Raw genomic sequence first — 15,252 nt, 5'->3', positions numbered from 1 at the left:
TGCAGCTATCTTTAATTTTTTGTAGCTGTGTTTAGACTAATTGTTCAGGCAGCTATTTGACTTCGCAATATAGCAGAACAAGTAATCTTATTTTGTTCTTACATATGTAAGATCACTTTGAATGTGGACAGAATAAATAGTTGTGTAGAAGTCTGTGTGTTTCTGTTGTGAAAAGTGTCGTGGACCCTTGACCAGAAGTGGAAAGCCTGCTTTTTGCCCTGCCTTTCAAGAGAAGAGGCTACGGCTCTGAGCACATGGTCTCAGCTGGCAGGAAGGTCGCTTGCACTTTCCTGTGATCTTTGCAATGCCAATCCTTTCATTCCTTCATGCTAAATCTAAAATTTATATCCGAGTTTCATCAGTTCTGCCTAGTTCCTAGTTAGTAGCATTGTATTTCAATTGATAGGTAAGTAGATACCTAACCATATAGACAGAAAAACTTGGGCGAGTGGGAAACAGGCAATATTGTCCCCCTGTAGTGTGCTGGTCTTGACAGGCTAACTGGAATATTTCAACCCCTGTTTAGAGAAATAGCTTGCCAGGGGCAGCGACCTTCCTTAAAGACAGAGATGATGGGAGAGTGCTCTTTTGCAGAGGCCTTGTGCGCAAGTTTATGGTATTAATAATTTGTGTCAGTTAGAAGATAAGGACTGCTAAGCTTTGTACTTGCCAGTTCTGCACTGCAGCCTTCACTTACTGAACTTCAGAACAAGAGCAAGGCCTTAGAATTATAGTACTCTTTGTACAAATCTAGCCTAATTAATTTCAAGTATTCTTCATTATTTTTAAGTGGTTTCTTTTTGAATTATTGTGATGTAGAGTAAAAATTTAGAAGCATTTAAAGTCAAATTCTCATTGAAAATAAGATCTAGGTTTAAAAGTACTCTTTCCCTTTGTGAACAGATTAACAAAGGTGCAATACGAATAGCAATACTGATAGAAATGGTGGATGTGATAGCCTGCAATCAGAAGATGAAACTGAAATACAGTTTTCAGTTTGGTATTTGCAATGTGTGGTCATTAGAGAACCTCTAGTATTATTCATAAATACTTAATAAAATCTGCTTACTAAATTCTGATACTGGTATTACATTTTGTATTCCTGAAGCACTTACTTCTAGTCTAGGAACTGTTTTGGTATAATAATAGTTTTAAATAAGTGATACTGTTACATTTAGAAGTGATATTTCCACAGAAGAGAGAGAAATCATATGTTGTTGATAGTTTGGGAACAGTCTTCTAAAATTGAAGGGTGCTGCATAAAGGAGTGATCACAAAGCATGATGAATTGTAATTTTATTTTTTAATATCAAGGAATTAACTGTAAACTTGATGAAATATTAGAAAACCTCACAAAATACATTGTGTCTTAAGTCTTCATCATGCATTACATTTTATTTAAATAATCTGTCAAAATGCTTTGTAGCTTTCCATAATTTGATTTTATCACTTTAAATAGCCTGTGATACCAGACCACTTAAATGATGTTTGCTGAATTTGCTTAGAATTGCAAACTCAAATTGCCCTTTGATGTAAAGAGTAAACCACTTGTTGGCTTTTAATATTGGTGCATGTTCTGGTGGCCAATCTCTATGATAAAATGTGTAGTTGAAAGAATGCTATAGGATACATATAAGGTAGCAATTTAATACAAGTTTAAGTGTTTTGGGTTTCAGAACTTGTTTAGTGCTTCCTCCTTTGAAATGGAAATATACCTTTAAAATAATTTCTTCTGTGTGTTGCAGTAAAATCTTTGTAAACGTGGAATAGCGTTATTTTAATGGAGCAGGAATCATTGTATTTCTCCTTTATGGTTTTGGTTTTATTATTTTCTTCATGACTTTTCCCTTTCTTTTCAAATTCATTTAAGTAAATACTTAAAACTTCTTTGCTTTTTACCTTTTATTTCCAAAATTGCTGTCAGCCAGTAATTTATTTTAGTAGCTACTGTTCTGAATTAGGCTTTGAACTAATGACTTAGAGATGAGAATTTTGAGTGATCCATCCTGAGCGTTTTCTACACCCTCATTCTTGAAGTACTGGAGTAAAATTAGGCACAACATATTTGCCTGTCTGTGAAAGTGAATTTTAATCAAATTTTAACAAAATTCTGAATTTCAGATTCAGAGAAGATGGCACAATATTTAGAAGAGGAGCGACACATGAGAGAAGAAAACTTGAGACTTCAAAGAAAATTACAGAGGGAAATGGAACGTAGGGAAGCACTCTGCAGGCAACTGTCAGAAAGTGAATCCAGCTTAGAAATGGACGATGAAAGGTTTGTATTTTCTAGCCATCCAGATATGCTGGCATTGAGCTTATTAATCAATACTCACGCTTTTCAAATATTATAGAATAAGTATTTATAGAAATAACCTGTATATGGGTTTAATATACATATCAAATTTCAGCATGGTCCAGGAATATCTTCAGTAGAATTGTATCAAACTTGTGTAGAAATTGCATTAGTTTTAACATTGAGAAAGAAAATATTTTCTATCCGGCTTAGACTTTTGATCATGTATATTGAAATAAGTATAGCTGTGGAGTTGAGATTCAGGATAATTCAATCAGTACCTTTGTTTTGCCCCTAACTTGGTAACTGCAAGGCATTCTGTGAGGTAGGAACAAGGCCCTTAATTGAGGCTAATTTGTCCTTTGCAGAAAGTAAAATGTGTTCAGCCTAATACAAAGGGATACTGTGTAAAGCCTTAGAGAGGGGAAACATTTCCAGAACTGTTGGGTTGTTCTTGATGTCCCAACCATAACATCCTTGATTTTTTTTTTTCTCTACTGCAAGCTGCATTGCTTGCACTGACCTTTCAGATGGTCTTGAGTTTTTCATGGTTTTATATGATGCCTTTTAGTGTTTTCTCACGTCATAGTCATATGACAGTGTTCTGTCTTGAAAGAGGTTTTTAAGTACACTTTGAATAAAACATTCTTATTTCTTATCAAATGCTCATTATTTGGTTGTACTGTTTTACATTATTTTGGATTTATAGTGGTCCTTTAAAAAAAAAAAGTTACCCTGTGCTGTGTATTCTTATGATAATGAGATTTTTTTTTCTTGGGTCATCAGTATATTCGTTACAGGCCATAATTTACCAGAAACAAAGTACCAGATACTTTGTTTCAAGGAGCACCCTTAAAGTTCAAGGTAGTGTTTTCATTTCAAGGAAATACTAGGCAACTGACATATATTGCAATAGCATCTCGTATTAAGATGTAGTGAATGCTATATAAACTAAATTGTTAGAAACACAGGATTCTGGTGTTTGAATCTACTTTTATTAGCATAATCTTTTCTGCCAATATTTACATTGTAAAGGAAATACAGTCAAAATCTAAATCTATGTGAATTACCAGTATTAATCCAAAAATGTAGAGTATCCTAATAATTTTTTTGTCAACCAGTTGTAGGTAGTGGTAATCAATAAAATGCAGGAAAATTTGATTAACTATTCTGTACTTCTAAGAAATGTCATTGTCATTTTGATTTTTCTTGGTACTCAAAGGTGTGACAGAACCGCTCCAAAACACGTATTTGCAGTGTAAGTAATACAAAGTAAAGGGAAGGCCGAAGCAGGTATTAAGAGTGGTTAGTCTTAGGAGAACCGTGTAGATGAAATAATTGTGGACCTACATGCAGTAATGATTTTAAAATGTAAATTTTTGTCAGCTTACATTGTCTTCCTAAACATGATGGTGGTGATGGATCAGATACCCATTTTTTCAGTTGCATTCTGTTAGCTGATGATACTTATTTTTTGTAGGTGGGGGTAGATGAAGATGCTTTACTGCATGCAAAATACACAGCTCTCCCCAAACTTCTTCCTCCTGACTAGCAATAGCTTTGTCTTTTCAATCCTGCATCCTGTTCTCTGGAGTAGTAGGGAAATATCTGAAACCAGGAAGCATATGAACAGTGTGCTGCTATTCCATATCATCTGATCCAGATACTAGGATGACTTACAGAAAATTGTCTTTATGTAGAATAAAATAAGATTAAATCACAAAGACCACTGCCTTGCTGTAATAAACATATCATCTGCATTACAAGTTACTGTGTCTTGCAGAGGTAGCCAAGTCAGTTCAATTTCACTAACCTTGCCACTGGTAGCTCTCTATAAAATGTATATATAACTAAATTTTAATTTGTCAGTTTGTTAATTTTCTTTTGTTCTCTATTGCAGCTACTTTTATTACCTGATCTACCCAAATTTAAACCAACTTTGGTATCACTACAGTGTATTGCCTGTGTTAGATGTAGTGGCTTAGTAACTCTGAATATCCTGGTTAAAAATCAATAAGATGCAGTATCAAAACATGTTTCAAATAGTTTGTGAATTGGCTCACAGACCTTGAAGTAGTTGTCATTGTGAATTCCATCAAATAGGAATATTTTTAATGCTGCTCCATGTTGTGGTATTTTTCTGTGATCTGGAAATAAATGTAGCTACTAAGAATTTCTTAGAACACAGTGATAGAAGGGAAGACAAAGAAGAGTCAAAGGGCTGTTAGGTAGCTAATTTTGCCTGCTGCTTTGCTGTGTTCAGTAAAGAAACACAGCTAAATGTAATAATATAAACCCAGGTGCACTGATTTGCAACTGTATGTGCAGAAAAAGGTGAGCAGGGGAACCTCTAATCTAGACAATGACTGAAAAATCTAGGTGGAGAGTGCATAAGCAAGTCAACCTGAAAGCTGCCAGCCTAGTGCTGTGGAAAAAATACATAAAATTACTTTTGAGATGTAAACAGTAAGTGGCAAGTAGGAGCAATTGGTATGATTTTTATCTCCTTTTATATAGCACTTGATGGCTGTGAAGAAGCTTCACTGTTTTCAGTGAGTAAAGTACAAATAAATACGACTAAAATTATTACAGGTGGAGAAAAATGCCTTGCCTGAGGTTCTAATCAGTTCAGTTTATCACAGAGAAGTGTAGGAGGTGTCTTGCAACACAACCTAGAAGCATCTTTAGTGGGAGAAAGTCCTGGATTCAAAATGTCTCTCTGTTCCAGTGGCAAAAGACACGATGAGCAAATGGCTAAACGTTGAGACCAGAGGGATTCAAGGAGGAAACAGGGCATGTTTTTAACTGAGGCTGATGAGCTGTTGGAACAAATTATCAATACTTTAATGATTTTTTTTTTCCACCCCCCCTTTTTCATGATTTCAGATTAGTGCTGAATGTCTTCTGGAAGCTAAGCTCCAGCCAGACAAGCTATTGAGTTCAATGTAGAAATGATGTGTAAAGTGCAAGAATGTAGTATAGGTCAGATTTGATTACATGATTTATACCTCTGGCCTTAATATGTGCTGTTCTAATCGTATGCAACTTGTATGGTTTTAACTGCAAATAACTAAGATAAGTCCAGCTATTTCTGTTGAAAGTTAAGCCAGTATCTGAGCCTTCAGCAATGACGAGAGTTCCTGTCATGACTTCCTAAAGGTGGCTGGTCCTTCATTAATCTAATGTGATTCTTATGGGAATTGAAAAAAACCACAGTGAAACATTTAAAACATGGCACATCTTAAAAGGTTTGATCTAATTATTCTTTACCTTTTTTTGTTAGATATTTTAATGAGATGTCTGCACAAGGATTAAGACCTCGCACTGTGTCCAGTCCTATCCCTTATACACCCTCACCAAGTTCTAGCAGACCTATATCACCTGGTAAATATTTAACCCAGTTTCTAAAATTATTGTATGCATCACATAGTGACGTGCCCTAATAATATATTTAGTTCAGTAGCCTTTCAAAGATAGTCTGGAGAAAAAACTGCATCATAAATGTAAGACTAGTTTTGCCTTACATGTCTTCTAGTGCAGCATGTTTTTGGATGGTTCTGTTTTACATTGTGAACAGATATTAAAGGTCAGTTAAGTAGCTATCACTTGAACTTTTATTTCTTTTTTGCTCTCTCTTTTTCTCTCTTACTGTCTCTTCTTCTTCCCTTGCCCCCCCCTGAAGTTGCCCAACAGAATGCATCGTTCAAACAGATTTCTAGAGTTTAGTGATGAACTAGTAATGAGACTACGATTGTGCTCTGAATCAAAACTTCTAGAAGTCTGATCTTGAATGTGTTGGAAAAAAGTCGATTTCTATTTCTCCTTAGTAGAGAAATGGCTTTTGCACTTCTGCTATTTTCTGTTGTAAAACAATAACTGTAAAATTAAGAATTCCTGTCTCTCGTACTTTGTATAACAAAGGCAAACTAACCTTTTCTGAGTTTTTGATTACTGAATATATTTTTTAAGTCAAAGGGAAAGGTATTGTGTTACTAACACATTGACTGAAATTTAAAATCCCTTGAAATTGTGCTTGGACATTCATTAAAAGTTGTTGGCCACGCATGTTACATGGTGATCACAAACTCACGTGTACGTAATGAAGCGAATCCTGCATGCCCTGCTTTCCCAAGTTCACCTTTAGAACCTGTTGGACAGAGTCCTACAGCAAGGGCAAATGAGACGTGCTCTGTATTGACACATTCTGCAAGATGGGATTGAGATGTTTTATTATACAGGTCTGCTAGACCATATAAAATGTCTTTAAACTCTTTAATTTTCAAGATTGACTTTAGTTTTTCAAAAGGACTCAAAGTAGTGTTCATCCAGGTGTTGCAAAAGGAGTAAGGAGTAGCTATGGCCATAAGCCATGTTACAGTGTTAGAGATGAGCATTATGGTAGAGTTTGCAAGAGGTTTTTGGGCTCCTGAAATGAGCCAAATCACTTGACTTGCAATGTTTTGCAAGGTATGTTACCAAGAAAACAATGTATGTTTTCTTACCCTTTTTCTGTAACTGGGTGTACAGAAACGTAGTCATGCTAACAACTGTTCTGGAGTAACTACTTTGGATGTCCGTGGTTATACATGTGCAGCCTTCGTAATAATACAGTATTCAACTGCACATTGTATCTGCAGTCCACACAGTGGTTATAATTAAAAGTATATGTAGGGAAAATTATCTCGTAACTTACAGGCTTGCATCCTAGATTACCTAGAAATACACCCAATTTAGGTACTGATGTGTCAGTGCAGAAGTACTCTGTGGGTTTGTTCCTACACTGGGACTGAAGCACATTCCTTTTTCCCTGTGGACTTTAGTTCCCATCAGTAGTTGATACAAGAGTGCTGTGTTCTAGTGGGAATTATATCCTACAGACAGGGGATGCTGAAACACAGTCTGAAGCAGAGTTAAAAATAGCACAGCTGAAATGATCACTTCTAACAGAGTTCACAATTTTGGTAATGTTGGTACAGTAAATGTTTCAGGCTAGCGCTTCTGTACAGGCAGCTACATTACTCTCCTTCACGTCTGATAAATTAATATCCACAGTTGGGAAGTTTCAGACTTCAGAAAAATAGAAGCAGCAGTTTGTTAGCGAACTAATTAAATCAATAGGGAATTTTGTACAGCTGTCTGGTATATATGAATGCAGTAATGGATGAAAACAAATAGGTTTTGAGAGTACTTTAGATATAAAGTAGTACAGTAAGACACTGTCAAAAGTATCAGCACAGACTAATACAACAGTTATATTTTGTATCAAGTAATTGTATGACTTGGCATGTTTCATTTGGGAAATTATGTGCCTGGATTTGTGGAAACGTAATTTGAAACCAGTTAGGCTATAATTTCATATGGATAGCTGGTCAGTTTTAATGGGTCAGGTTCTGGCTCCTGAGTCCTGGAGCCTTTTGTGCTTGCATGGCTTTTGATGCTGCCTTTGAGGACTCTCTCAAGCTGAGATACTGCTGAGATTTCTGGCACAGTGCATGGAACTTTGAAGATGGTGGAAGTATTGTCACTCATAGGCAGATGGGGATTAGTTACTGTAATTACCAATTAGTCTTTAGTGTAGATAAACTGTTTTATGCTTTGCTCCTGCAGCTAGGCTAGATTTTGGGCTGCGGAGATGAGCTGCCTTGGATGTACGTGCACTACTCTGTTATCGCTTCTTTGCTGCATAGACTTTAATTTGTAAAACTTTTGGAGCTGGTTTATCCCAAAGCAGTCCAAAATTGTAATGTTGCAAAGGTGACTTAAAGCATATTTTTTGCCTTTTATTGTTCCTGGGCTCTTGTCTCTGACTTGCAACGCATTGTCACCTACCTAAACATTGACTCGTTTCTGCCCTTGTGCTTACAAAAGCACGTAGTTATAAAACACCTGCTGTACAGACAATTAGATTGTGTAGTCCAAAAGCAGATTAATTTTGTTAATCTGCATTGTTTAACTACTCTAAAGTGACAGTGGAGTCACTCTTAGTTTGCACCAGACGTACATTTGGGATGTAGCAGAATCAAACTTACAATTGAAGGATGCAAAGGGAGTATGTTTTCTTATATGACTTTATTAGTGATTTGAGGCTTGTTTTGGTTCATTGCTGGCCCCCCCTCCAAAAAAAAAAAAAAAATCTTGTTTCATCAGTTGTAGGCACAAACACAGATGCATGCAGTTAAGGACAAAGCTGGGTGTTGGTGCATACTGTAGCTGCAGTGGCACTGTTTTGCATTGATTTAGTGTAGAAGAAGTGTAAAAACTGTTAAATCCAATGTGGTGTTATAAAAATTTAATAGACCTTTAGAAATTTTTTTGGTCATAATTCTCCAAAGCAGTTGCTAGTATCTAATACTAAACAGCTGAGAAAAGTCCTGTCTCCTACCTTACTGATATTTTTGTCAGAAAGCAATAATGAGCTACAGGTTTTGGAATGTGTGCTGTTTTGAGAAATACTCAAAATGTTTGGAACACTTCAAGGTCTGAACTTTAAGCACTTAGCAGTTGCTGTTTCTGTTTACCTTGGTTAGCTATACAGGTACTCTCCATTTTTATAAATAAGTTCTTACAGAAAGGAAATATTTAGATGGAAGAATTAGATATTTGCACTTTTGAATATTAGACTCTCCTTAATGGGGATAAAACAAGTTGTCATTTTAAATGTTAGTTGCTAGCCTAGTCCTGCTAATGACTAATCCCAGAATGTTTTAACTTCACAGTCCCAAAGATCTTTGGGTCCCTGCCTATAAATGCCAAGGCAAAACAGGAGGAAGCCTGGGTGTGGATCTGGTATGCCTTGGAGGAGCCACCTACATCCAGTTTCTTTGTGGAAACTAGTAGTGGCCCAATGCTAGATGGCTTCTCCACGCACAACCTCTCTGCTTCTTCAGACTGTATTTTGTTCAGGGAGCCATTTCCTCCAAGGAGAAATGGAAGGCTGGATGGAAATACTTGTGGACTAAAACTAAGCTGCTGGGGGAGCCTTACACCATTTATGTTAAGTGAAAAGTTATTTTTAACATGGTGTAGTGTATCTTTTGAAACATGGTAGTTTACTCCAAGAAAAGAAATGAGTTTTACATCATGCTTTTCAGTACAGTGACTATTTTTTAGTTGTCTAATCTGGCAGCAATTACCATTTCTTAACCTATCATTGATTCAGAACTAAAAAATTTTTTAAAAACTCACACTTTAGTTTGTAATATAAACAAGAATGTTGATGTTACCGTGTTTTAACAATTTTTAGGTCTGTCATATGCAAGTCACACAGTTGGTTTCACACCACCAACTTCACTGACTAGAGCTGGAATGTCTTACTACAATTCCCCAGGCCTTCATGTGCAACATATGGGACCATCCCATGGTATTACAGTAAGTATTTAAAATAGTAAATACTTGTTATGAATGTCAGTTTGGTTTTTCAAAGTTATGATTGCTTGTCATTAAGTTTTTTTACAAAACATTTTTGTAAATGTTTGTTTTTGTCTCCTTACTCCAAGATACCTATTGCTGCTTTCTTCAACTCTGATTTTCCTCTTCACCCCTCAGAAACTGATTCTTTTTGGAGAACCTTATTTTCTGCAAAAGAATAGGATGTATTATCATCTTAAGGACAGTAATAGGTATCATCTTATGGATCAGCAGGCAGGGTGTGAGAAGTGATATTCTAAGCTACTAAGCCTATCCCAGGAAGTAAAAACATTGCTTTCATTTTTCTCCTAGTCTCCACCATCTGACGGATGAGTCATCTGAGGTTGCTCCAAGCTCAGGTTTTCTTCAGGATGACACACAATGCTACCACCATGTCACTGTAACAGGCAGTTAACTCTTATTTTCTATTCTCATTGGCAAAGAAGAAAGTGAATATAAACATTTGTTAGGACAATTTCTCATATCTTTCAACTGGATTTATTTCCTTTTTACTTCTGATGTTTGATGCATTTCTACTTAATCACGTTTATTCTAAATATTTGTGGAGTTTAATGAGCAAACAGAGCCTAAATATTAACCAGTTGGCAAAATACCTTATAGTTGTTGTATCAAGACCATTTTGATTTTTCTCAACAGGTATGGTAGTATTTAAATAACCTGCAAGGTTTTTGCATATACTTGTCATTCTCAGATGTGAAAACATGTTTCAGTAGAATTTTTAGTAGAATGCTAAAATATGGCTGCTTCTAAAATCGTTTAGGTGAGCGTGCAAAGGTAATTGATAATTTCATTGAGCAAAGAGCGGTGGGAATGCTACAATAGTGGGTAGAACAGGAGGGAAGCTGGAGCTCAGTAGAAGGTAGAATCCTGGTCCGGGTTCAGCCCACTGCTGTGTGTCACATGAGTTAGTCACAGGAAGATCTTTAAGCTTCTGGAAACCCTGGAGCCTAATTTTTCAAGGAACTTGTTCTATTCAGTCTCTGAAATACTATTCTTTCTGAAACTGTAAATTAATTGGTGTGACACTGAGTCACTATGAAAAAGATCATCTTCAGGACAAAATACTAATTTTTTGGGGAAAAGTGTTGATAAATAGCTCTTGGCTTTATCTCGATACTGAAACCAGGTCCCTTCATATTATTAGATGTACGCAAATGCAATAAATGATTTTAAGTGTTTCAGAGACATCGGTCAGTTGTCAAGAATCCCTTGGCTTTGTGCGTAAAGCTTTAATCTATTGTACATAGTTGTGCAGAAAAATAGATACAATACACATTATTTGACTAAATTGCAGTTTGATTCTTGACTCTTCATTTTTGATCTCCATTACAGAATAAATTGACTTTACCTGTAGTACATTTCGTGTAGCACTGTAATCATGCTTCTCCCCAGAGTTGACCACCTTTGGTTGATTATTAATAGTGGGTGGGTGGTTTATCATGCCATGAGGTTCTTGATTAACGCTGACTGGATTGGTAAGTAGAGAATATTTTGGTTTTGAAAGTGCAGAAGTTAGTGTTGTGCAGTGTCATTTATATTTTTACATTGCTAACCTTAAAGAAGATTCCCCCCCACCCCTACTGGTTTGTAAAGATAAAGTGGGTTTTAAATCTTTGTGTTTAAACGTGCAGGTTGTTGAAAATCTGTGGTTTCTGTTGAGGGGAGCTCTCTAACAACTGCTTCACTCCTGCAGCTCAAAGGGTTGTAATCTTTTTTTGTTTGTTTTCCAAAGAACAACTTGTATTATGCGTTGGTCTTGCTTCAGTGTGCAGGCTAAGAGTCTTTCAGAAAGCTAGAGACTGGGCAGACTCTCTGGCATTCAAAACATACCCACCCACACTCAGGTACCATGTAGTTGGGCTTCATACGCCAGCAGCAAAAAGTTAAAGGTTCATCAGCACCTACTGGCTGGGCAAGCACAACTGGGAGGTGCTGTCTCTACAGCATCTCTCATCTCTTTTTAGGTTGCTGGTCATCATAGGTAAACGTATCTTCAGGACATATGTCTTGTGTTCATTTCCTGCAAGCTGACAGGAAGGAATGTGTGTTCTGTTTTATCTCAAAAGTACTTCCCCTTTCCTTTGCTACTCCATTTCAGAGTAATGTTTATTTTATGTAAAAGTTCTATTGTGATTCTTGCAATTGTTTTGAAATGGATTCTTCCCATGTAATTGTTCGGATTTTTTTGCGGGTGTTTTTTTTCCTTTGCCGAGCTCAGTATGTTGATTAGAGGACTTGCACCTAAAGTTGTTCAGGAGTGTGTTAAACATAATTTCAATATTTGTTCTGCAGAGGCCTTCACCACGAAGAAGTAACAGCCCCGACAAATTTAAACGTCCCACTCCTCCTCCTTCTCCAAACACGCAGACCCCAGTGCAGCCACCTCCGCCACCACCTCCACCACCTGTGCAACCTACGGTCCAATCCGCAGCGTCGCAGTCAGCCACTTTTCAACATTCAGTGCATCCCTCCTCTCAGCCTTAGTGCATGTGCTCAGCAGTCTGTATGTCAGAAGTGGACTCATAACATGGAGCAGTTTACTAAAAGCCAAAGGCTTACTTGGCATATTTGGATTTGACTTATTTGCACTGAGGTTATATAGGCTTCACTGTTAATTGTGTTGTAAACGTTTGTATAAAATGCAGCCAGTGTTGTGGGTCTACAACACTAACTTAACAAAGTTTTCCATCAGTGTTTACTTGAACTACATGTATGTCCATTCTCTGGCTGGAACATTTGCTACTCTGTTTGGTAATACGGCATTACGTCGTTTTGCTTGGCTCCAAAGCTTCATTTTCCTGGCTTTTAGGTTTGTAAAATTAAAGGGATACCTTTTTATATTTTTTCATGACAATTTGCAGAAAATTAAAGGCATGATGGGCTATATGATAAATTCTGTGTTTACCAAGCTTATGAAAAATCAGCACTACGTTTCAGTCATTTGAAATAACAGCTTCTAGTACAAAAGTGAGTCAGACACCCTAATCAGTGCCCCAGACACATACTCTATTGTATTATGTAGTAAATAAGCTTAATTCAGCACACAGGACACATCAATACTTCTGTTTAAAAGCACCTCAAATGTATGGTACAGTCTGAATTTTACAGTGAGCGAACTGGCTTGTTGGAGTCTGTGGAATGTACAATTCGTGGACCTTAAGGTTTGATGATTTCACTTGACATTTACGTTAACCTGTAAGCTGCCCATACTGTGTGATCTGACACAATTAACTTCGGTAAGTGTGGACTTGCCCACAGGTTACTGATAGCTGACTAAAGTGTGCTCTTTGATTTTTTTTTTTTTTTTTTTTTTTTTTGGCTGCAGAAGGGAATGTGATTGTAGAGAACAGCTGATGATAATTTTTTTTCTTGTTGAAAGATCTTAATTGTGATTCCCCTGGAGCAAAGTTTAAACAGGTATTCTAAATGTTCAAAAGTCTGTTAGAAAATAAGATATAAGATGAGCATATAGGAATATATTGGCGTAACAGCCAAAATGTTGTATTGCTTGGTAGAAACAGAGTACAAGAAAGTAGCACAACATGGCACTAACGAATGCTTATTTAGCAGCCTAAGCCGGTACAATGTATAAAGAAATGTATTCTGAATACATTCTTTCCATTCATTTAGCACAAATAAATTGGTTTCACTTTGCAGTGGAACAAAGTGTCACTTCTTGATATTGACATCTTACTCGGTTACATTTTTCCTGAGGTTCCTGTTAAGTAGTGAGGTTTATATATTATTGATGATTTTAAGTGGTTTACCTCATATGTATGGATATATGGGCCATGGAAAATGACGAGAGAATGTTTATTTTATGAGAATATGTATCTGGCTATAATCAGAGCAGAACATGAGTAATTTATCTTTTGTTTACAAAAGTTTGTTTGACATGCCTAATGCTTTATTAAGGACATTTTTAAGAAGGGAGTACAGCATTCTGGTAGTATACTAACACTTGTACATATGTTTTCATGTTTGCCGCTCACCTATTCAGTAAGAATTGCAAACTGAAAATCTTTATAAAATTAGTGCTCTATATCAAAATAGTAAGTTAAAATAATGTTGTAAAAGGTTCCGCTTAAGGCAAACTAGAATTCTTCACTGTAGCTATGTAGTTTCAGCTCTGAGAGAATTTAGAGAAATGCATATATAGTCTATTACACTTCTTAAACCAATATGGGATTAAGTGCATTATCAAATTACATTAGTTATGGTAGTGACTCTCCAATCAAATGATTCTCAAGATTGTGGCAGACCTAAAATTTGACCAATGCTTCCATCTGAAAATAATTGACTGTAGCAGATGCTCACCTTTCTGTAGAGGAAACTCAGCTGTGAGCATTGTAATTAAACAGAGCTCCTGAATCAGTGGTAGGATTGCATGTGAGAAAATTACAGGCAGTCAGAGGTGGGACTAAGGTCAAGATAGGATTGGTTTAGTTTGATGCTTGTCCTTTTGTAAACATAAGACGAAGAAAAAAATATATTCTTTTATAAGCAGGATTCCAGCTCAAGTATACCACTATTTGAAATGGTGCCCTCCTTTCTGAAGTGCTTTGAGGTTCTTGGACATACGGCTCTACAGAGTGCGAGCTCATAGTGGTGGCAGTATAAGTGCGGGGGGAGGGGGGAAAGCCTTTGATGATGATGTTCTAAGATCTTAATGGAAAATTGCCTAGAATAATTTATGTTTGAGGCATATTCCAAAACTGAATTTGTGTAACCCAAGTTCAGCTGCTGTTATAAAGTGTCTTAGTGAACTCTCCTTACTATTCCGGTGGGACTGTTACCAGAGAAAAGTAAAGAACTGACAAATGTATACTAAATCTTGAAAGTGTAACAAGGCACTAAATTGGCCTTACCTAAGAACGTTGAACAAACATTTGCTTGCAATCAGAAGTGTTAAACTCTATTTGTAGACTTTTTGAATAAGATGAGAAATTGTGCACAACCATCTCCTAATAAATGTAAATGGATTTTCATTTTTCCTTGTGAATTATAGTCATGAATTATGATTCCACAGCTGTGATTTTATGAGATCTCCTATAGACTGGAGAAACTCACTTGATAGTGAGGTCCAGCTTACTATGAGGGCTTAAGTGCTTGGCTTCTTTATCTCAGAAGCACCTGGGTGGGTTTCTGTTGTCCTTTTCATTACTAATGCCTGTCAGTTGCACACTGCATCATCACTAGTTGTGTAAGGCCACAGAAGCAATTTTTAGCTGTGATGAGCATTTTGAGTGTACCCCTTTACAGCTAAAGGTTTAAAAAAAGAAAAAAAATCTTCTAGCTGTTTCAGCAGTGCTTTCCTCTCTGACAATCAAACAGCTTTCTTTTTACTTTTTCTCTCAAGGGATCTGGCTTGGACACTGGAATGCATCTGATACTCTGTAGAGCATTAAGAGTTTATTTTATCCATGATTTGTTCCAGAGAAGTTCTTTGGAAGAAGAGGTGGGACTGTTTGGAGATAGTATTCCAGCTAACAGCCAGATAAGATTGTTTTAATTACATGTACTCCTCT

The 15,252-nt window shown here is 36.5% G+C and overlaps 1 protein-coding gene across 2 annotated transcripts in view; it reads left to right on the top strand.

Moving 5' to 3' along the window:
* Nucleotides 1–14,712, top strand: part of CCDC6 (coiled-coil domain containing 6) — a 50,727-nt gene extending 36,015 nt beyond the window's left edge. The window contains exons 6-10 of one of the 2 annotated variants that reach the window (XR_012776177.1): nt 2,122–2,278; nt 5,580–5,680; nt 9,540–9,664; nt 10,016–10,110; nt 12,017–12,148. Coding sequence is in view for 1 of the 2 variants with exons in the window: in XM_075505278.1 (XP_075361393.1) it covers nt 2,122–2,278; nt 5,580–5,680; nt 9,540–9,664; nt 12,017–12,208 (575 nt within the window). In the remaining variant the exon portion in view is untranslated. Of the gene's footprint in view, nt 1–2,121; nt 2,279–5,579; nt 5,681–9,539; nt 9,665–10,015; nt 10,111–12,016 lie in introns of both variants that reach the window. The other variant, XM_075505278.1, reaches the window with a different exon arrangement.
* Nucleotides 14,713–15,252: the final 540 nt, after the last annotated feature.

Source organism: Mycteria americana, chromosome 6 (genome assembly GCF_035582795.1).
Source record: "Mycteria americana isolate JAX WOST 10 ecotype Jacksonville Zoo and Gardens chromosome 6, USCA_MyAme_1.0, whole genome shotgun sequence".
NCBI lineage: Eukaryota > Metazoa > Chordata > Aves > Ciconiiformes > Ciconiidae > Mycteria > Mycteria americana.
This window is presented reverse-complemented; position numbering and strand designations above follow the sequence as displayed.